We start from the raw sequence: 24,354 nt of genomic DNA on the forward strand, positions 1-24,354 counted from the left end.
ACTTTTATTTTGTATGCGATTAATCTTTTGACAGCCCTAGAAATATACATTTTTAATCAGAGGTAATTCAATGGATTAATATTAATACATTTATAAAGTGAACAGAAATCATTTATGTTTTGATAATGTAAATTGATGACATAAAATTGGAGAATATATATCATCATAGTTTCGCAACAACTGTGGTGAAATTATTAACCAGATATTTAATGATTTCTATTAAAAGTAATACAGAATATTACTTATTGCCTCTTTGTCTTTCATTTACCTATGATGTTTTAATCCTGTCTTATATGATTCATTTTCAGTAATTGTGCAATAGTGCAATTGTTTTAGGGTCAAACTTTCCATTTTAAGTGAATATTTGTCAGTTTAGATGACTTAGAGTGTTACACCACAGATATGATAGTAACTCACATTTCTTTTAACCAAGTGAATTTCTAACAGGCTTCATTCGGAATGCGCGTCACTCCACTGCCACACACAAACCCCACATGGGGCGGACCGAATTTCTGTGGAGCCAGCTGTCTGATTGGTTTAGACATTTGCATCCACTTCTCTGATTGGCCAAAACCCTTGTAAATTAGTAAGGTGCTGCGCTTACGTAAAAATGGGCGGGTGAAGGCGGTGGAGGACAGAAAAAACAAAAACAATCCGCCCGTGCGTCCATCTTGAATACAGTAAGCAAACGGTGACTGACAGCAACGGAGAGGGAAATTGCCATAAATTGAGTTCAGACCGCCCTTTAAAGTCAAGCGACCGCGACAAACCGGCCATTACAGACCGAAGGATTACATTTAGCGACGTTATAGATCAATTCCGTGTAATTTTTGGCGTCATATTCCCGAATGGGCTGATGAAGTTATTTCGGAGGTTGTTCGTGCTTAGCTTTATACAACTGTCGACATTTGTTAGTTTTAAAGGACTGTTTGTTTGAACTACCTACCGTGGTTATTCCTTAGACGTTTTTGATGTTGTTCATTGCAGCTGCGAGGCAATAAAATCCTGTAGGGAATGTGGATGTAGCACGTTTGGCCACATTTAAGTCCTTCACTGTCAACTTAAGCTTGCGCGGAGCTCGTGCGTGCGGCGAATAGTGCGCGTGACCCCGTTTATTTCACTTTATTTATGATCTGCCGTAGTACGTTAATATATATACCGCATATATATTAATGCAAGTAATGGTTATGTGTAAACGGCGTTTGGGTTGTGTTGATTTCATTTTTAGATCCGTAAATGTGGAAGCATTTCTTAGTCTGCCTTAGACTTCTTATGCATTGCTCTGATTGAAATATTTGATCCGTTGCATAAATAACAATACATCTAAACATTTTATGGCAGGTTTCATGCATATGCTGGCCAGTCGTGTTGATCATTGGGGATGGGAGCTGGCCCACTTACTGAAAGAGCTTATTGAACGGTCTCGTGTATTCTGAGCGCGCGATCGCGCAACATTTTATAGATACAGTATTCTTACGCATTGCCATTCACTCGTTATTGATATGGGCTTTAAGGCGGACTGCGTGGATAGTCAAAAATCCTATCTCTAAATCAAACTCACACCAGTGGACACTTTGATGCTGTTTTTTCAATCACTGAACCTGAGGACTATAAACTGGCCTTGGATTTGTGCATTGGCATATATCTCTGAATCTTTGACATGGATGTGTTTCACTGACTGTCGATCAATAGTGTTTTGAAAAAAACGTTGATGCAAAGACTCTTGGATTTTCTGGCAAACGGCAGTAGATTGAAAAAATGGGACCTGCAACAAAGCTGGCATTTGGAGTGTTCCTCATCTCTTGCTCCTCAGGTGGGTATTAATATGTGCATAAATGTATATTTATAGGCTTTATATTCAGATCCATTTTATCTAGGTGATTATGAAAAGTATTTATTTTGTTTCATTAATTGTGTGTATATGTGACACTGTTTCTAATGTTGATACTCTGCATTGACATCGAATTTATCGATTTCTCGTAAAATACTGTAGCAACACAACGCCATTTAAATATAATGTGAGCGTGCACCACACAGGAGCAACACTTATTGCCAATATTGTGCAACTTATTTTCACAATAACTGGTCTGACGAGTCCTCGACATGAAGCCATGTTCAGTGAGTTGTGAAAACAGACCAATGTTGCGTTGAGCTACTGTACGGTGGTATTGACCGACATTTCTGGACATTTGCATACGCGTGTAATATGTTGCATGGAAACCCCCTCTACTGGTAGCTCTCGTTGTTAGATTATGCATATTTGGTATTTGTTCATGTATGTGTAGTACTTATTTAAAAAAAAAAAGGAAATCGATTGATTTCATTTGATAATGCTGGCCAGGCCAAAGGTCACATTTGCATGTGAGAACACAAGATAAGATATGACTGGGTGCTAAAGTTATATGAGCATATTTGATATGCATCTTAATGATTATCTTTATTTTAAAGCTCACCCGATCAAAGAATAAAACAGACTGTAAGGCATTTTCCATAAAAGACATAAAGATAAAATTTGAATTCCACTTTCAATAAAAGATGCATAAGAGGCACAGTGTGTGCCTGTACTCCATGTTCCCGCTACAGCCCTCATCCTGGATTGCCCACACAGTCCTGTGCACTTTTGGATACACAGTCAATTAATCAATAAAATGTTGTATTTGAGCACATTGCTTTGCTATTTATATCAGTGTAAAAGCAAAAGCATCTAGAATGGTTTAAGAAACAGTATCTTTTGGTTCGCATTGCACATGCTCTCAGAGGAATCAGTGTTCACTAATGGGATGAGCATATAAACCTCTGTAGACCTCTGCTTTAAGTGACTTGAGTAGCATTTTACCCATTTGGTGTTTGAATCTCCTATTTAAAGACATTTGCTAAGCAACTGTTCCACTGTATACTTAAGTCTAAACCACAGGTAAATTGCAGTCTCTAGGCTCTACTGTACCATGGAGTGCTTGCTTCAAGGCCAGGTTTCCACATAAAAGACTTACTTGGAAATCTTGTGTACTTGTTTAGATGCATTAAATGAAACGATGCTTCCTTGCATTGCTTTATGTAAGCTTTCACAGTAAAAAAAAAAAAGTCTGTTGTCTGGCCCAGAGTTTATGATGGCAAAGAGAATCGAGTACTTGCTCACTCGTCAATGGTAAATTATTCCTTAAGTATCACAACTCTTGCAATAAATGCAACTGGTATCATTCTATACAAAGTATTAAGAGAAACAGGTAGCTTTCAAAGAAGACCATTGACTGATGTTAAGCTTTACCAGGTACTGGTCGTGTGGTTGCCAGAAGTCCTTTTGTCCCAAAAGCAGAACTGTAGCAAAATGTTTTATGTCAGACCATGATTTAGTCTTTCTGTATTGAGCCAAATATATAGATTACTCAAAACAAATTGTGAAAGTTTGACAAAGTAACACTGTGTACAATGCTTCTGTTCCTAGGCTAATACATTAGAAACATAGTGCACTTGATAAAAATGAAAGAATTACAGTTTAAATCTAACACTTGTGTCTAATATCAATGCATTCATGTTAATTTGCATTCATAATGACAGTGTTGTGGGAATGTTTACAATGTCTCTAATATGATCACCGATGACATTTTAATAGATAAAAGTAATGTAGAGTGCAGTTTATGTGGTTAGCTGTTTAACTGTACTAGTTTAGTCACTTTTTTTCTTCTCGTTGCTGCCTCAGGCTTTAGGTTTTGCTAGCTTTTGAAATTACAAAAAGGTTAGCTGTTTTTTATGGGGGAGCAAATACGAAATGAACAAGGTTGAGGTTTAAAGGTGCCGTAGAATGGAAAACTGAAGTTTAACTAGGCATAGATGAATAATAAGAGTTCTATACATAGTAATGACATATCGTGATGCATGCAAAAGACTGCTGGAAAACAGGCCAATCTCAACAACACTGACTATGACGTTACTGTCACAATTTACGCCCCAATGTTAAATTACACATTCAATTACGATGTTGTTACAATGCTTAAAACAAATTTGTGACTGCTGAGTTAACGCTATATGCTAGCGTTTAGGGTGAAGTTCTACAACTGACGTTACAGTTAAGTTTTACTGTCAATATTGGGAAAAAAACTCAACACTCAGAAACGTCCATTAACAATCTCCAAACAAATGATTATTCTCTAAAGGACAAGTTCGGTATTTTACACTTAAAGCCCTGTTTTCAGATTGTTTATGATGAAATAGAACGGTTTTCACTGAAATTTCGACATATGATGCTGGTTTGAGAATTTTGGGGTGTTTCTTGTATCGCCTCCCACATCTATAATGGGTTTATAGGTGCACAGGAACAATCCTTCCTAAAATGCATTAAACTTTCATTTACAAAGACGTGAAACTCTTTGTAGTGGTCAGGGGTGTTCACTGATATGCTCACACAAAAATCGCTGCAAAAGACGCATTCCAACAGGGTGCTGTGAGGTACGGTATTACTCCGCGCCGTGAACTTTGTTTCTATTTTTGCAATTGACAAAGGTGGATTATCGCCACCAACTGGGCTGGAGTGTTTATTATTCAAGCACTCAACGGAAGAATGTATGGGTGTGAGGCGTTTGGAAAAATAGGTCCACAAGTTTTCAATGTATGCTAAAACACCTGTTGGAAAGCATCGTTTGCTGCGATTTTTGTGTGAGCATATCAGTGAAAAACCCCTGACCACTCTGTGAGTTTCATGTCTTTGTAAATGAAAGTTAAATGCATTTAAGAAGGATTGTTCCTGTGCACCTATAAAGCCGTTGTAGAGGTGGGAGGTGAAAAACAAACACCCGAAAATTCTCGGGGCAGCCGCATATGTCGAATTTTCAGTCAAAACCGTTCTAATTCATCATAAACAATCTGAAAACAGGGCTTTAAGTGTAAAATACCGAAATTGTCGTTTAAATTCTGTATCTTCATTTGATAAAGGCTCAAACATTGAAGGTCTGTTAACATACAAACAGAGCTACTCAAACAGCCAATCAGAGTAGAGCTCAACATTATTTTTCATGACCCTTTTAAATAAGGTAATAATAGACCATTTCATTCTAGGGACAAATCCTAGGTTTGTAAATGTAAATTGCACTTAATAAAGCCACATACCTTTTATGTCCATATTAGAGAACAATTTAACAGATTATTTCAATGCATTATTTGACACCTAAGGAAATTCCAGTTTGTGTCACTATGCATCTTTATGCCAGATGCACTTAAAATCTACATTCATGCCAATTGCTTTCCGTTGTTATGAGAGTTGTACAGTATTAGAGTAAACCATAATGAAAGTAATATTGTTTCCACTTACAAAGTGTTCTTTATTGTAATCTATGTACTTAGATGTTGTGCGTACATTTGTTTCACAAACAGCTTAGGTAGGCACTGTGGTTTAGGGCGGCGACGGTTGTCATATCCCACCACACCACCGTGCAGCGCCATCGCCACCATGGTGGTGTGCACATCACAAGCTATGAAATATATAAAGTTCAATCTCAGGCCAGTCTTTTAAGTTTATGGCCAGCAAAGTTAGTGAGCTATTTGCAAGGGAAGGCAGCTGATATCAGTAATGACCTGCTGGCTTGGGGTCAGAACATTGAGGCAAGATATTCTCTATTGGTCACTCAAGGTTACAAAAAATATCAATCTGCGCCACCAGTACACCATTAGAATACGTTTTCAGTGCGGCTGGAAACATTATATTCCCAATTTAGTTTCTCACTTGAACCATGTGTTGTTTTAAAGATGGTAGTGCTACAATAAACCAAACATAGGCGCAGATCCTGTTTTAAACAGCCACAAGCTTGCTGATGGACTTTATAAATATGAGTGTTTGTATAATAGCTGATGTTTTTGTTAGAAGACATGACGTTACATAATCAAGTCTCCCAAAAGTCTTCCTTCAACAGATCACGCATTATTTTCTTTTGTACATTCGCGTGAGTGTACTAATACAAGGCTAATTACTGTTTGTCATGAAAGTACAGAAGGAAAGTGTCACGAACCCCTGGTCGCGCTCTTCCTTTGCTGTAATTTTTGAAATGTTGTGCTAATTAGTAATCTTTTATATGGTAATTTGAAACAAACAAACATAATTTAATGTCAAAGTCCAGATGAAGCCCAAAATCTTTTGCACATTAATGGTTGAAAGTCTCACCATGGTCCGTACTTTTTTTGTAATAAGCTGATCTCTGATTTGTATGGCAGAGATCCTGTACTTTATAATAGCACGTGTTGTAATTTTAAGGGATTATGCTTTTAGTTTCAAAGCAACCGAGAAGTCTATTCTGGGCAAGTTGTATCAAGGAAAACGTGAAATAAATGGGTGTAACTTTGGCCTTACTGTACTTGACTTTTTGATCTTTTTATTGAATTTTTTTTAAAGCAAACTATCTTTATCCGGATGTAATCCGTGTTCTTGGATGCACCCTGTTTCTTTAATGACAATCGGATAAACGTTTTCACGATATCAGATGTTGATAACATGTTCTTTTATAATACAATATTTATTAATTAAAGACACAAAGAGCAAATATTCTAACAGAAGACCGCATTGACACGTTTTAAAACATACTTGTTCATCACCCTCTTGTCCGGCATGTTGAAAGTTTTGCATTCAGTTTATTTCTGTATTGATCCATGCAACCTCGATGTTGCAAATGCATTGGATTTTTCCATTTGTTTATCTTTTGTTTAAAGTGCTAATGTGTGATTGATAGCTTGACCTTGTGTTGCTTTGCAGTGTATTTTGATCCTCACCAACTGGACTTCCATGACATAGGCAGGTTGCAGCCATTGTTGCCCAAGATGCAGATGCCTTTGTGAATAATTTACAACCACAGTTGACCACTGGCTGCTGACGGAAGGGCTATTTGACATCAAATGTGCTGCCTTTGTCCTCTAAAGATTTGCTTTGTCCTGTGGCATAGTGTTCACATTTTCTTTGTGATAGATGATTGTGTGGTTAAGTCATGATAGAGTAAATATTGAGTTATGCCACGTATATTAAGTGCATCAGTTTCTTACTGTAACAGTAGATGTGTTCATGGCTTTAAATATCTGCTTTGTCCCAATATTCTGCATATGAAGACTTTTGCAAAGAAATTAAACGTATTAGGACTGGATGTGGTTTCTACCTTTAAAACATGTTTTTTCAAAATTGTTGGAAAATGTTGTCTTTTATTTCACCAGTTAAAATACATTTCATTTTGTTTATCAGCAACCTTCAGTGAAAGATAAAAAAGGGAAAACTGATGAAGTTATTAATGAGCTAAAGCATGTGCAGGGGTCAACGTTTACTGGCCCAGTGGTTCAGATGTGTACCTACCTACCCTGCCAAAAATGTCACTGCCCCATCTTAAAAAATCACTAAAATAATATAACCCTAATGATTATTTTAATTGTTTTGACCCATGTTAACCTTTGTTGCGACACACAAAACTTCTCAAACAGCATGTGAGTAGTGCATCTTCTTTGCTTGAATATTTAAATTAGCAAGGCCCAAAATATGAATGAGATCGTTCATATCATGTCATGCATTCATAGATGTGTGATCTCACTCTCTGGTGGGGGCACGGCAGAAGTTTCCTTTGGTTCTCTGGTGGTGGCAGCAGCCATGTTCTGGTTTTGATTGGGGGGTTACTAGGGAGGCAAAGCAAATTAAATAGATTTACAGCAAACAATGTGATAAACATAAGTGACAGCTGATTCACGGTTTCCATGCATACATGAATGTGTTGGTGGGTAAATTATGACACACTTATTTTGTTTTTGGATTTATTATAAAAGTACTTGAAATAGGATTCATACACACAGTGATCTGTAAACTGTGTTTTTTTATTTATTGTAAAATTGTTAATTAAAAATGAATTTAGGCTTTGTTTTGCGCTTGCACTGTATACTATACGCACTATATGGAATGACATGTTTTTGGTGTACATGTTCTATTGCACAGTGTGTCCCTTAGCTTTTGCCACACAGGCAGACACACACACACACACACAAACTTATACTGTTTACACCGACAGACACATGCCCTGAATTGACTGCAAAATATAGATAATATTTCTTATATCCTATATTACATTGTTTGACCCACCAGTACAATAGCATCTGGTGTATCAGCTGTCATCTTACAACGGTTGACTTTGCCTGTTTTAGTTTTCTGTACATGATTAAAATCTAGAACCCCAAAAATGTTTAATCCCAAGAACGACTAGGTCGGACTTGCGTCCTTCGTAGGTCAGACTTGCAAGTTCAAGCTAAGAAGAATGAACTCCTGATGTGAGGAGGATGCGAGTCTGGTTATAGTGGAAAGTACTTGAGATCGTCATTCATTCTAACCAATACGTGCAGCCTTGGCTATTCTTATTTTAATGTCTTTTTAGAATATATATATTTTTTGTTTGTTTGTTTTGTTTTGTTTTGTTTTGTTTAAATAGGAATAAGTGGTTCAGGGTTTCCCGCAGAAAATTTGTTAGTTAAGGTGGTAGGGTTGTGCAGGTGGGCGGGCCGGGGGCGGGGCAATCAAAGGGGCGGGGCGTACGCGTCATGATGAAAATATTTTTATTTAAAACACTCAATTTTGAAGAAACTATGACAGAAAATGAACACATACTAGATTCTTAATGAATTAAATGTTTTATCAACAGGCTAGTTATCCTCCAGACATTGACGGACCATGTCTTTCTCTCATTTCGGCTATGTGGCGCGTGCCCGCTCGCAGTGTGAAGTGCATCCACGCTATTCTCCGAGATGCACTTGACGGCCTTTTGTGCAGCGAATTTTTTTTTTGGACGACCTTGTTAAGGTGGTAGGGTATCCCAGCTTAGGTGGGCCGCCCGAACTGAAAAGTGCTGCGGGAAACCCTGTGGTTTAGGCAACATACGCTTGCATACGCTGATTAGCTTTAATGTATTTATTACAAACTGAGATATGATATAAAACACAACCATTTATTTTAATACTACAAAACATTTGTAAATAAAATAAACATCAAAATCGTCAGAGGAGATTTAATTATAGGCGCCATCTTTACTAACTGACCACAGATTTTGAAGTTTATTCATATATATTCTCGACTAAACAGCTCTTAAAACCACATGTTATGACATTTTATGAAAGTAATATTTCTAATATTGTGACGGTTATGACCTCCATTGCCATTGATACAAAATGCATTCTGGGAAACTTGGCTGTCCACACAAGTCACTTTCTGATGCATCCTCAATCAAAAGGGCAGATCAAGAACACATCCGGGGATGTTGTGTGAACTTGGAGATGCAAACTTTGAATTGGATCAGTACTTGAGCAATTAGACTAGAACACAAGTATGGACAAGAACACCTATACAGCCCTAATCTTTTTGATTGCTTAGCTTTTGTAGGAATACAGCCATCCTATGTGGCTCAGTGTCATCAGTTGTGTTTGAGCTATTTCTTGAATAGTAACATTAATATTATTACTGTAGCGTGTAACTAGTTACGCATTTTTGCCCAACACTGGCTATATCCAGAGTTAACTTTTAAAAGCTTGTTCATCTTTATTGTAACAAGGTTAAAACAAAGAAGGTGAGAATTATGCAGGTAATTTGTGTTAGTGGATTTAGCTTGTTCCAAAAACAATGCCTGTTAATGATTGACTGAGTAAAAACGGATGTTTCCAGCACAAATAAAATTCAATGAAAATACATTTAAATTAAACTTGATACAATGTTTACTGTTATAAATGGGCACAAAATCATTAAATCCAGTATATGGGTTTGGTAAAATCTTTAGAAGCATGCATTTATGATGGAAAATTTAAAGGTCGCTTATTAGTTTGAGCTTCTGGCATGGTAGCCCAACTATGCAATAAAAGTCTCTTGAAGTTTTGTGATGGATATTTGGAATGTTTGTTTTATAAAGGAGTTTCAATGGTAATGTAACAGTTGCCCTGTATTCATCAATATACATAAAGTACTTTTTTGTCAGGTTGTGGATTGGATCTTTTTTTGTCTGTTGCATTGTATGAGTTCAGCAGAGTAGTTCGATGGGATGCAAAATATTAACAATATACGATCAAAGACATCTGTTCCTGTAGTTCGTATGTTGCATGCTAGGTTGTACAGTACTGAGCACATTTGTACTGCAAGTTTTCTTATGTTTAGTATGCCTCTGAACATATGAAAATTATAGATAAACAAATGTGTATGTTTAGATAAAAGGTAAATAATGATGCGCAATTGGAGTGAGAGGAAAAAGAAACCGCTATCAGATGCATACGGATGAATAACAGATCTTACCATACTTACTACATAAGTGGTGTGTAACAATGGTGTGCTGATCTGTGAGTGACCCATTTTAAAGCTCATCAGAGATTGCATCCATAACTGTTAAAACAGCAATAACCATTTTATCCTGTAGTTATGGCACCAAGGTCTTTTCTCAAATGCACAATAATTAGAAATGTGCATTTCTTAAACTAAACATAACATAACCCTAAAGGGGTTCAACACATTTTATAGACAGCTGTGTTATATTGGACCAGTATTACATTAGGTTAGTTGATATTAGATCTCTTTTTTTATGATTTTTTTTTTTGAAGTTGTGAACCCTGAATGCATTGTAAGTTGTTCCGGATAAAATGTTAACATGTTTATTAATGTGAGCCAAACATGCCATCGCTAGCTCACTTCTTATTTATTCCCTTTAAAAGCCAGTTGCACCATGGCGGATTCGATGTTTACATGGCAGACTTTGCAAGAGTAAAGATTGAATACTTCTCCAAAATCTGATCTGCATTTGTCATTATTTCAAATATGTCAAATAGGTTTATCTTTATGTAGATACACAATATTAATGGTTTACATCGTAATCTTTTCATTTTCCATGTACATGGTGTACACTCACCTGTAGGCACATATTACTTACAAGGCCTTTAAATAAATAAAAAAATACTGCACCATTGACTATAGACCAGGGTTTAGGTGGTCAAGGGTGCAATCGCCTTGTGCCATGTGTAAGATTAGGCCCTTAGTTTCAAATATACAGGTTAACTGTTGTTCAAGTTTGTTTGTTCTGGGAAAGCTCTATTAAAGAACCTTGAACATTTCCATGTGTAGTATTGGATGTCATTCATGGACCAGGTTTAGAGAGTATTCTTTATTTTTAAGTACTTCTTCCACAAGCCACTTAAATTTACATTTCGCTCTGCCATTTTACCTCATATAATCCTGCTGACTCAAAGGAGACTGTTTCCCAGCATCTCATATTAAAAACTGAGAGCTATTCGATTGAGGGCTGTTGTCGAATAAGAACAGTCATGGGCTCAACAATTTTTAATTCGTCTACTGGTTGGAGAATTTTGTCTTTGTTCGCAACTTTATTTCATCTAGTTGTTTTCTAATGGAGGCATTAGAGTAATGGGGTGCCCTATCTTTTCATTTATATTCATTAAATGTGATTGTTTCTCTGTTTATCTTATATCTTCTGCACTACTCTCATGTAGATATTACAAAATTTTCAGCAGATTTCCTACTAATCCTGATACTAGTGTGTGTCTTGTGCCTTTGGAACAAATCCTGTGAATTTAATCCCACCAACATGCAAATAGTAAATTAATTCCCAGCAAAACAGTTTATGCCAGCATTTCAACTTGTTAAATAATATTAAAACCATTTTTTTTCTACAGAGATCTGTATTTAAAAAAATCTATAGTTTAACACTACAAAACATTAATATTAAAACCATTTTTTTTCTACAGAGTTCTTCATTTAGTAAATCTATAGTTTAACACAACAAATCAAAAACCCTACTATTAAGGGTCATTTAAGTTTCACTGACCTTTACATTTTTAACATTTTGTCCCAGTTTAAAAAAATAATTGGATGTCTTGCATTGGATTTTTTATGCAGCATGACACAACACAATATGCACAATATATATTTTCAGTAGTGATTCAATAGCGGTTCTGATTTTAGCTGTGTGTGTGTGTGTGCCTTTGTTTTTAATAAACCATTTCTGAGTTGTTGACACTGTAATAAAATACTGTTGTGCAATAAAGCTCTTGTTGGACTGCTTTTCAAGAGTGGATTATATTGTGCACATACTTCATGATAAATTTCTGCAAAGGGAGATATGTCCGAAAACGGCAAGTTTGACCTGGGTATTTTTTGAGGATACTGCCTGAGGTGCTGTTTGTGACATTTGAAGAATGCAGGAGTAATGTTCCTGTTACGGCTTGATTGCAGCAGTATGATCTGGACGTTTCTTCTCGGTTTCTTTAGCACATGCGCAAGTGGTGCCTTTTAGTTTCTTTAGTTTAATTATATGCAATCACTTTTCAGATATTGTACCTAAATCTTACTGTTTTTTTTTTTGTGGCACAGTATCTGAACGTCAGCTAAGTCAGTGAAAGATTATTTTTTTGAAGTTTTCCTCGCCCACATTATGGTATGCTATACAGTATCAACAAGAAAGACAGAGACTTGTAAAATTCTCTTTTGCCTTTGGCATTAATGAATGCAACTATGAAGTGGTGCTCATAAAAACTAATTATTAAATTATTTCCATAATTAGAACGGTTTAAACAAATGATTTTAAAGCATGCAGAAGTAAGTGAAGAGTCGATATTTAGCTCAGCATTCCTTTACAATGAAGCCATGCATGCTGGTTTTGTTCATGAAATCTTCTAGAAGGTCTCCATCTTGTGTGTTAAGTGATAGTGATGACATGTCGTGTTTTATTTCATAAGGGTTATAATATCAGAGCCGTGTTCACACGTGATCAGGATTGTGGTTGTTTCAGGAAGTAGTTGAGAAACCGCCTTCCACCACATCCTGTTTTAGAACGGCCTTTCAGTGTTAATCACAGTCACTTCTCTAAGTTTGTTGTTTGGTTAACCACGACACACTTGTTTACTTTTGTCTTAACCATAGGGAATCACATGAGCAGTTTCTGCTAACAGTTTGAGGTCCTGTCTGTGGATTTCACTTTTATGGATTATTTTAACCCCCAAGGATTACATATATTTGAATTTTGGAGTTTTTTTACAGCAAGTTGCTGTTGTAAATGTAATTGTTATTGACATCCACTATCTTTTTTCTGTGAGTTGCATGTGTCTGTTAGTCAATGGCAGTCTATGATGCTTTGTGTTTTATATAATATGTCTAACATTTATCTCCTGTGCTTCTGGTTTTAGGTGCCATTCTCGGCCGCTCAGAAACACAAGAGTGTGTGTTCTACAACTACAACCCCAGCCTGGAGAACCGAGGGAACCGGAGCAGCATTGAGTCATGTGTAGGAGAGAAAGACAAGAGACTTCATTGCTTCGCAACTTGGAGAAATGTGTCAGGATCGGTTGAAATAGTAAAGCAAGGCTGCTGGCTTGATGATGTCAACTGCTATGACAGGTAATAATGTGTAACATAACCAATGAACCAATATGATCTGTCTGTGTGTCTATTAGTGGTCGACCTATATGGATTTTACCGATATTGAGAAAGCAGTATGGCTGATATACAGTACTGTGCAAAAGTCATGCTACCATTGGATTTGTTGTTTTTGCAATGTTATAGTGATCATATATCATTATTTCTCAGTCTCTTTAATAGAATACAACCATAAAATACAGGAAATATGTATTAAAAACAGTATAAAAGTATAAGCTGAAGTGTCAAGTATTTAGGGTAAACTCTCCTTACACTTGAACGATAGCAGGCAGCTGCAAGATCTTTTAAACCTAAATAAAATTAAATCCTAATTTCTAATTCTAATCGAATGACTTCAGGACTTCAAAAAAGCTCAAGATGTGTTTCATGCCAAGAGAGGTCACAATAAATACTGACTGATGCCTGAAGAAGACATTTAGTTCTGAAAATATTTGTGTTTTAATTGTGTGTACATATTTTCTGTATTTTCTGTTTGTATCTTAATAAAAAGAGTGAAAAATTAATTCATTAAAACTTTGCTTAAACAACAAAGCTGGTGATGGTGGCCTAAGACTTTTGCACAGTACTGCATGTTTTACAGTCATTAAGTAATCAGATTAAATATTTGAGATTATGATTTTCCCCATAATCGAGCAGCCCTACTGCACACTAGTAACATAACGTCATGTTAAAAAGTGAATAATGATTTGTCATTTTATTTGGGTTTACACCTGAGTGTCTTTTCATTACAAACAAAATTTTTTTTGATTGATTGAATGATAATAATAAAAAAAATATTATTACTATCTATCTATCTCATCTGCATTAAGGAAAGTGTTACATAAATACAAAATGCATGGAATTCCTTGAGTATTGAGAAATTGCCCATCCTCTTGCTACGCACAATATAGCATGAATACAAAACAAAATACTACATACATTCATTCTAATAAACAACTTGCTTTTGAGATGACACATATTTTTAGCAGTATTTGAGATAAAGTCTTGTGTAAACATGTTTTCTTGCTGAGATCTAATTACCCTGTACTGCTGACCGTAATAGGGGCGATATAAAAAACACTCTGCACGTCTGCCCCTATGCAACAGCTAGCACTGGTGGCAGATCAGGAAGATTTTTTTTATTTAACCAAGGTGTTTGGATAGCGTGCAAAGATGGCAGCACTTCTCCTGTCCTAGCATGCTACTGAACCTGTTTACCTCTCTCATTCGAAACGTTTAGGTTTTTTTTTTAAACGTACATTGAGATTCCATGTCAAGTCTTTTGGTAGCTTGACAAGCTGTGTGGGCGCCTAATGGCGCGTGTACGTAGCAAATATAAACAGCAGCAAGTTTCATTTTCCCTTTGGCTTTATTCCAGCTAAAATGCCTCCGGAATGTTATCCACTCCCCTCTTGTTTGTTCAGTTGTACCTGTGTGTGTATCTTTAGGATTGTTTGTGTTTTGCTAAGCTTTGTTTATGTTCTTTAAGCCAACCTGAAAAGCTCAGCTTTGATGTGGGCTGCCCAAATAAAAAAAGTATCTGCTCGGCTTAAGCACTTAACGCCATTGTGTATTTACTTATTTGTAAGCTCGCTGACCCGCGGAAGTCTTAATAGACATGTCGGGTCACATATATTGCACATTTTAATTTTCCTCAAAAGTTGTGCCACCTTTGTTTTGTTAAATAATGGTTTAGTAATAAAGACCTTTGTGAGTGCAGGGTGCAGGTCGAAAACTCAAGGTCGACAAACAGGCTAAACGACAACAGTGATTCAGTTTGCCAGCTAGTGAATTAAACACTGTATTGAATTTGACATGAATAACCATATTGTGAACGATGGGAGGTATGGTACGTTCGGTATGTTGTATTGTTATGCGCCTTGGGTGTCGATAGTACTTGAACACACATTTTCTCATCCAAGTAGGCAAACGATTGCATGTAGAGATCCTCCGCTTTCTTTCATAGTGCATTTCTGTCGCACCCTTACATATCTCTTTGTTTTTGGTCTTTTAGCACCGAGTGTGTGGAGAAAAAGGAGGAACCAGATGTGTTTTTCTGCTGCTGTGAAGGCAACATGTGCAACGAGAAGTTCTTCTACAACCCCAACCCACCAATTGTGTGTAATGATGCCGTCAGCAACACAAACAGCAAAGTCTTTAAGGGTACTAAAAGTTCTTCAGTTTTGCCCATATCCCATGACCCCTTCTCCAGTTATTGTGCTGGTGTTGATGTGAACCCTTTCGGTCTTTGTGTCTCACCATACCTCATATTTCTCAACTTCATCATTAAAATCATCAATTACCTAGAAGTTTCTCTCCGGCGTTAACACATGACCGTGCTTGTTTAAAGTCATATCAAGCTTACTGTTTTGTCTTACTTGTTACAAACCACTTCTGTCTTTTTATGTCCTGATTTGTGAACAGCACTCCCTCTGAGCTGTGCTCCCACGCAGCTGAAAAACGTGTGAAATAAAGCTCATAGCTCATAGTCAGAAGCATTTGTGGACAACTAGTCAAGGATGATTTGGTTATAATAGGGAAACTAAAGGGCAGAGTGATGGTTATGTTGCATGATTATAATCAGGATTACTTAAAAAGTAACTAACTCAGTATTCATTCTCCAAACAGATTATGAGAACAGACAGTAGTGCATCTATGTTAAGCGATTGCGTAATTTGGCAACGAGCCATTTGGCCCCTTAATGTTTAATTTTAGGAGTGCACAGTCCTCTATTTTTGTTTTTGCCTGGAGCCCTGCATGAAGTTGATATGTAGGTGATATTAACTGTTACATGGATAGAAAGAAGATAAAGTTTATATTTAAAAAAGAAACTTTCATATGGGTTTGAATTAAAGGATTAGTCCATTTTCTTAAAAAAAATCCAGATAATTTACTCACCACCATGTCATCCAAAATGTTGATGTCCTTCTTTGTTCAGTCGTGAAGACATTATGTTTTTTGAGGAAAACGTTCCAGGATTTTTCTCATTTTAATGGACTTTAATGGACCCCAACACTTAACACTTAACTCAACACTATTTTCAACGAAGTTTCAAAGGACTATAAACGATCCCAAACGAGGAATAAGGGTCTTATCTAGCGAAACGATTGTCATTTTTGACAAATAAGAAAAATAAAAAAATATGCACTTTTAAACCACAACTTCTCGTCTATCTCCGGTCCTGTGATGCGTCAGCGCGACCTCATGTAATTGCGTAATGTTGTAGAAAGGTCACGTGTTACATATATGAAGCGCACATTTGCAGACCATTTTAAACAATAAACTGACACAACAATGTCGGAACGGTCCTCTTTCTCCACACTTGTAAACACTGGGGCATAGTTTCGCATACATCATCCGTGACCTCTTTACGTGATGTTGTTTTGCGCGAGGACCGGATATAGATGAGAAGTTGTGGTTTAAAAGTGCATATTTTTATTTTTATTGTCAAAAATGACAATCGTTTTGCTAGATAAGACCCTTATGCCTCGTTTGGAATCGTTTAGAGTCCTTTGAAACTCTGTGAAAAAAACTGTTAAGTGTTACGTGTTGGTGTCCATAAAAGTCCATTAAAATAAGAAAAAAACTTGCAATGTTTTCCTCAAAAAACATAATTTCCTCTCGACTGAACAAAGACAGACATCAACATTTTGGATGTAAATTATCTGGATTTTTTTAATCCTTTAAGGCTGCACGATAATAAAGGAAAATACCATAACTGATAACTTGCTAAATAATGCGATACAGTGTACAATACAGTAATGCTTTGTTTTAAAATGTATTTAAATGTTAAAAACAAATGACATATCAAATATACATATTTCACATTATTTCTAGGAAAAGAAAGTGTTACCCTTTCCAGTCTCTCTACTTTCTGAATCGACCTAAAACTTTGACTGTAAATAACTTTTTAAAGTAATAAAATCATGCAGTTATTGCAAACCATTGCAATATGCACATTCATTATTTCAGTCATTTTAATGCATCACGCAGCCCTAGTTGGAATACATATACTGATAAAATGTATAGCTTGTAAGTCTACACTGCACGTCACTTTGGATTAAAGCATCTGCCAAATGCATAAATCTAAAAATGTATTTGGCCTTTCAACAGCAAAGCGTGCATGTATGGCCCCAGAGATGGCTACGTGTTTTAGATTACCTAAGCTGATCTGGTGGCTTTATCTCTTCTGAGTAAACATTGACATCAACATCCTCTTAACTAAATGAGGAATGGAGACATGTAAGCAAATACAGACCCTGCGCTGGTGTTGGCGGTTCTATTCTTGTGACCCGCTGCTTTCAGCCCCCTGCAGGGGCCATTTTTACATTTCAGCGATGGTGATTTATTATCTGCCCTCTGCCTCATGAAAAGGTTGCAGTATTGCTTGCGTGTAGCCCAAGTTTTATGAGCTCCACCTGAAGAATATTAACACTACAGCTGGGTAGAAAGAAGAGCAGAGCGTCTTCAGTATTTCAGTAGCGGAGGATGTGGGTGAAGGGTGGGTGTGGGGGGGTCTCACTTGTGCTTATGTAATAAGTCTATTTCTAGAACTGACTCACTCCATATGGAATGATCTCGATATGAAATGCAAAAGCCCACGGGGATGCTGAGCATACGAATTTCTCCGAACTCCCTCTCTGTGAATACAGAACAGAGTTTGTTCGTGACCTCGTGACCGGGGTGCTTTCATTGCCCGTGGCCGCGTGTGGCAGCCCTGCGTAACCGAGCAGGAAAAGATGGGTTTGTAGGGGGGAGGATGTGTTTTTCTATTCGCATGGCTAATCCGGAGTCCTTAACCCACTTCCAGCTTTAATTCCAGAGCTGGCACGAGAGAGCAAAGATAGTGCACAAACAGGATCTCTCTGTAACCACCACGGGACCAGAGCTAATACCAGTTCAACTGAGGTTCGATCGGGCGGGTTGCACTAGTGCCCGGTCAGTCCGGGTGAATAGGAAGTGCTCCATAATACGAGCAATGGCTGCATTGCTGGCCAACAGCCACGACCCAGTCTGATCTCTGGGTGCTGTGAAACCACGAGCAAGCACGTGTGTGCACTGACTAAGCATGCCCACTGTTTTGTGTAAAGCACATATACACACTGAACTGCGGGAATTCGCAATTGTTAAGCAGCATGTGCTGTACAGAAGAAACTGTTTGTTTGAGACAAAACTGTTTTGTGTACTTTTTTAAGAATTGCAATTAGCAAGTTGGAAAGGTGCTGGTAATAAAGTATGCAGTGACATATAGCAGGTGTGTGATAGATTTCACATCCAGCACCTGTTGTGTTCTTCTGCAGCGGTATTTAAGAGCAAGCGCTCTTTTGAAGTTCTGCTGAGTAATGCTAATGTAAGATGATGTCATTCTGTAAAACGCTGATGACATCTTTTCATATTAATATTGCTGATTAAATAAGCAATTGCAATTGCATTGTACAGTATGCTGTTCACAGTTAGTCTTGCATAATATTTGCAAACAGGTTTCAGTGGACTGACAAAAATCTTTTACTTAATCTGTATTTTGGTCCTGTTTATTTATACTACTTTAAAACATAATACATTTGTTTTGAAGGAAAACTGTAAGAAAATTTTATTATAATCTGTTCTCACAATATTATGTATGATTTATGATTGAAACTAGAGAAATAATTGCCAGTGGGTAAATGTAGTTCAAAATATTTTGTCTGAATATGCAATGTTTCATTGTAAATGGGTATTTTTTGCTAATCACATTAGCTTGTACATAGTGTATGATTACTCTTTAGGACATTTAGCTCAGGGTTCCCACGGGTCCTTGAAATCCTTGAAAGTTTGTGAATCTGGGGGAAAAATTCAAGGCCCTGGCAAGTTTTTAAAATTATACATACATAGATACAGGTCATTGAAAGTGCTTGAATCTATTTTATTCTGGAAAAAAATCCATATTATTCCCTGTGTAGGTAGGATAATATCATAAAATTTCTAGCCTTTTAAGCACACATGCTAAACTGTTCGCTTTAAATGCTTATATCTTCTGTATGCCAATGTTGATTTATACCCAAATACCCTTATGCATAATTTTGTTTGACACATGAAAATGTCTCTGGTTATGTATGTAACTGTTGTTTCCTGAGAAGGGAACGAGACGCTGAGTCTCCTTTGCCATGCTTCCTGCGTCCCTGTAACGCCATCTTTGGCAATATTTCAGAGAGCGATATACTTCCTGGCTCCTGTGTCACCATGTCTTTGTCGTTAAGCGTCACCATTGATTGAATTTGATAAAGACATTCAGACGCACTTACCCCTGGAGGCGTCCTCAAAGTTTCACCGCAGTGACGCAGCGCGAGTTCCCTTGAAAGGGAACTGTAACAATGTATCTTAAAAGGTGACACAATGTAACCCTGCTCTCACTTGAAATGTGTCCCCACATTAGTCCTTGAATTTGAGGGTATTGGCCCTGGAAAGTCCCTGAAAGGTCCTTGAATTTGAAGTTAACCAAGGTGTGGGAACCCTGTTAGTTATTTATTTACTGAAAACAAGACAAAAATACTGATTCATGATTTGTATAAGCATATGTTGACTGTACTGATCTTTCTGTCTTTCAAATTTTTTCCAGCAACATCTAACCCCTTTACCCAGAAGCCTCCACTGTTCAGCACCCTCCTCTACTCTATTGTACCCATCATGGCCATCGCTGCCATCGTTCTTCTCTCCTTCTGGATGTATCGACATCACAAGCTGGCATATCCACCTGTCCTGGTTCCCACACAGGTAAATTCATATCTTTCGTATAATGGATGTATTGCTCTGCACATATGTGGACAGACTAGGGGCAGAAATGAACCAAAATCAAAAAGTCATTTTTATCATTTATTTATGTACTTGTATTCAACAAAATGCTGTAAAATCCATCTGTTCAGCATAGCTTACAAACAGGCAGTGTTTACTGTAACACCGCCATGCCACAAATCTAAGAGAAACTGTGCTGTTGGGAGCTGTTATTTTCCCTTGGGCGGCACCTCCTGTTGATGTGAGTGACAGTGATTTCAGCGATCTAATGTGCTCAATGTCACACTTGCTCGCTCTCAAACACTCTGTCAACTTGAATCAGAGGTTTCAAAGACTGAAAGAGATTTCAGAGAGCAGTGAGGACACAGTTCGCTGGCCTTCTGTCCCACCATAAACGCGAGATAACAGAGCTGACATAACACGAGCAATCAGGTGACCTTTACCCCCGCTGTGCGACTGATGTTAGGATTCACTTCTGAACTGGACAATAGATCTTTATTGATCTAGGTACAGAAAGCAGGTTTTGGGGATCAGCTGCACCTGCTGCGTTCAAGTTTGAATTTAGTGTAAAAATACGCACTATTAAATATTTGCACATTGCACCAAACTTCAAGACATAGTTTAGCCAAATATGAAAATAAACTCATCATTATTTTATCACCTTAATGTCATCCCAGATGCATGACTGTTTCTACAATAGAACACACGTGATGTAAAAATATTTTTTATAATAATTATTTATAATAAGTTGCTGTTGTTTTTTGTGGATGCCAACGTGGCATTGCTCCCAAAAACACATACATCCATCATTTATGAATCCAAATGTCTCCAGTGATTTAAAAAATGGCTGCTGGAGCAAAACGAGAGAGAAACTATTAATATTTTAAGCTTATTTAGCATTCAATTATTCGCATATCCATGGGAATCCATTCACATAACCATAGGAACACAGGTTAGTGTTTTAAAGGCGTAGTGCACAATGTTTAAAAAACGCTTTGGAAAAGGGAGTCGGCCGACTACCAAAACACACTTGTAGCCAATCAGCAGTAAGGGGTGTGTCTACTAAGCGACATCCTTGCTGGCGTTGCGTATGTGTGGGCGGGTCTATCAAAAGAAGGTCCAGTTTCAATTGGGTAGGGTTTACGTTATTTCAAATATCAACATTGGCTTTCAAACATTGTGCACTCCGCCTTTAAGTTCAAATATGGTGGCATGTTGAATCTCGTGATGAAACACGCATGCAGTTAGTCACGAGACATGCGAAAGATTTTTTAAATATTTGGGCAAACTATTCCTTTAAAACCTAACCTCATGTTTAAACTATATATTTGTCGAAAGCCCCCATCTTTGAGAAAAGATTGAGAATTAAAAGAAATTAAACTACACTTTTTCAAAATCGTGAACACTGCTTCCTGTTTACAAGTCCTAATGTTGCAAAGCATTGGCTCAATAAAGGTCATATTGTTTGTATCCTACTGTTTGTATCCCACTGAGATCTTACGACCGGAGTATTCCCGTAAGATAAATGTTGCAACCGAATTAAGTACCGAGTTGGCTACAAACAAACTACTGGTTGCTAAGTCCCAAATGTGATGTTCATGTCCCAGTTTGAGAAAGAGGTTATGAACAGATGGTGCAACCCAACCCAGGAAATGTATTCCAGTTCAGAATAGATGCGTTTACAGTACGTGTGCAGGCTGTGATATATTACGAATATGTAATGGCTCAGATGGTTACCTGTGTGTCAGGTGAGCGTTTGGAATTCCCCGATTGAGTTTCAGCTTTATGTAGGGCAGATCTGAGAGATGAACCGTCCTTACAGTGCTGCTGATATCGGATATCTTGATGAGCCCTAACTTGTTCTTGATATGTAAGACGCCTTATTAGCTCTTAATGCAGCAGTCAAAGGTCTTTAGGGGCTTTTAAATGTCATTAAGGTCAGTGTGCCTGTTTTGCATCTAGTGTGTTTCTGATTAGTATCAAATAATCTATGTGCAAGATTTGATTTTAATGAGAATTGAAATTGGATCATGAAAGTGGTTTCCAGGGAATGGTTAAAGTCATTTCTGGAGGAAAGCAAATGATTATATTTTTCTATAAATGATTGTTTGTGTACTGATAAGTTGTTAAATGTTATACTGTGCATTAATTTTTATTGATGTTGACTTTAGTTTTATTCTAAACAGAGAAGCTTTGGCTCAAATCTTGGCTTCTGAACGCTTTTGCTGTACTACAACAGAAACATTACCAGATTGGGAGAAGTAATTTTGTAATGTGATGACAGGATGTGTGACATTTTGCAAGTGCTACAAAGAAATCTGCTTGTTTTGAAATGCATAAAAATGGGGTCTATTTGAAAAAACTTGGTGTTTCTCTGTTCATGTCAAGGATTAGTCATCTGAGCACAGAAAGGAAGCCTTTCTAGTTTCCTCCCACTATCATCACTGTCTCGCAACTTGCTCAGTGTTTCTTTGTTGGTTTTTTAATCTTGGATTTTTTTACATTTAGATAATATGTTAATTTCAGTGCTGCACAGTTAATTGCAATATGTTCTTCTGCTGTTACTGAACCACAAAAAAGCTGTGATTTTAAGGAAATATTTGTGAAGTTGTTAACATGCACTGACTAATATGAAGTGAATAAACAGCACACTGTTTTTTAATGTACTATACATACTTTATGATCTGCATCTAATGTTTTAAAGAGACACTCCACTTTTTTGGAAAATAGGCTTATTTTCCAGCTCCCCTAGAGTTAAACAATTGAGTTTTACCGTTTACCAAGGGGACTATTTTTAGGCGCTGCGTAATATCATTGCGCCTGCTGCCCCCATGGTATGGCGGCAAAGTCCTTGATTATTACGCCAGAATGAGAGTATAGTTCCTGGCCATATCGGCCTATAAAATCACAACTTTTAATTTTCCATCGTTCTTAGTACACGATTTAAACTACATAAGATTCAAGTTTAAATAGGAAAAATCTCGAAACTCTTTGGTTTCTTTTTGAGCACGATGCTAATGGTCTAATCAGATTCATTGAATTATGCTAAGCTATGCTATGAGTCAGGAGTTCTCAAAGTTTACATTCAGAGGTCCAAATCTGAATTTTCATAATTTTTATAGGTCCGGAAAAACTGGTTATTACAAAAATTGTCAAGCATGGTAATAACTTTATGTAAATCATTTGTTTATAAAACAAATCAACACAAGTAGTTTGGAAAAAAGTATTTTCTATTAAAGTACATTCATAACAAGTATATTTTTCATATAAAGTAAAAAATTCAACATGAAACACGAGAAGTATGCCAAAAGTAACCAAAAAGTAAAAAGCTTGGTAGACACACTGACCTAAATTAGGGGTGCACCTATAAATTGGCCGATGATGCTTGCTATGCTTCTCAATGAATTACGATAAAATGCCGCTACATCCAAAAGCCAGAGGGCGCTCTCGTGCAGAAACTCAATACAGTATGCGCTGCAGACGAAGAACCATACACACGCGGCTATGACACGCAGCTCCAGGAAATGGCTTAAGCATATATTTATATTGCTGTTCTTCAAACCTTTTCAGGTATTTTCATGATAATAAAGAATATGTATATTGATTGTGTTTGACGAGTGTTGCTTTTTCAAATGCATGTTTTAAACGACTCAAACAAACAGTGATATTAGATCGATAAGGAGTTACTGATCAAAAGCCGTAGTGCATGAAATAGTTAAATAGGAAATTTTTAAATAACTCGTTTAATTTTCGGACCAGGAATACTCATATTCTAAAAAGAAAAAAAAGAAAAAAATGGGTTACAAGTTTAATGTGCGAATAGCAAATGCACACATTTAATCAATCACATAGAAGTGAATGCACAATATGAAGTGGACTCGGGTCCGGATCAAATTCCCCTCGGGTCCGGACTTTGAGAACCCCTGCTATAAGTGGTACCACAAGACCCGGAGATCGCCTGAATTGATTCCAAAACAGTAAAGCTCAATGGTTTAACTCTAGGGGAGCTGGAAAATGACCCTATTTTCAAAAAAAGTGGAGTGTACCTTTTAAGTGCAGTTCAGGCACGTGAACGGCTTTTAAAACTGCATGTTTGCAGTTTTGAAGTTCCCTGAAGCAAATCAAAAAGTAAAATGCAGTGTCTTCGTCACACGTTTTCTGCAATCATCATTCAATGTTTTCCCTTT

At 37.1% G+C, this 24,354-nt stretch overlaps 1 protein-coding gene across 2 annotated transcripts in view; it reads left to right on the top strand.

Annotated features, from left to right (window-relative positions):
• The first annotated feature begins 643 nt into the window (after nucleotides 1–643).
• The window catches only part of acvr2aa (activin A receptor type 2Aa), a 42,449-nt gene continuing 18,738 nt past the window's right edge, over nucleotides 644–24,354 (top strand). Inside the window, exons 1-4 of one of the 2 annotated variants that reach the window (XM_065251602.2) lie at nucleotides 644–1,813; nucleotides 13,171–13,381; nucleotides 15,414–15,562; nucleotides 19,995–20,149. In XM_065251602.2, coding sequence (XP_065107674.1) covers nucleotides 1,759–1,813; nucleotides 13,171–13,381; nucleotides 15,414–15,562; nucleotides 19,995–20,149 — 570 coding nt within the window. In that variant the 5' untranslated portion in view covers nucleotides 644–1,758. The remainder of the gene's footprint in view (nucleotides 1,814–13,170; nucleotides 13,382–15,413; nucleotides 15,563–19,994; nucleotides 20,150–24,354) is intronic. The other variant, XM_065251603.2, reaches the window with a different exon arrangement.

Source organism: Paramisgurnus dabryanus, chromosome 15 (genome assembly GCF_030506205.2).
Source record: "Paramisgurnus dabryanus chromosome 15, PD_genome_1.1, whole genome shotgun sequence".
Lineage (NCBI taxonomy): Eukaryota > Metazoa > Chordata > Actinopteri > Cypriniformes > Cobitidae > Paramisgurnus > Paramisgurnus dabryanus.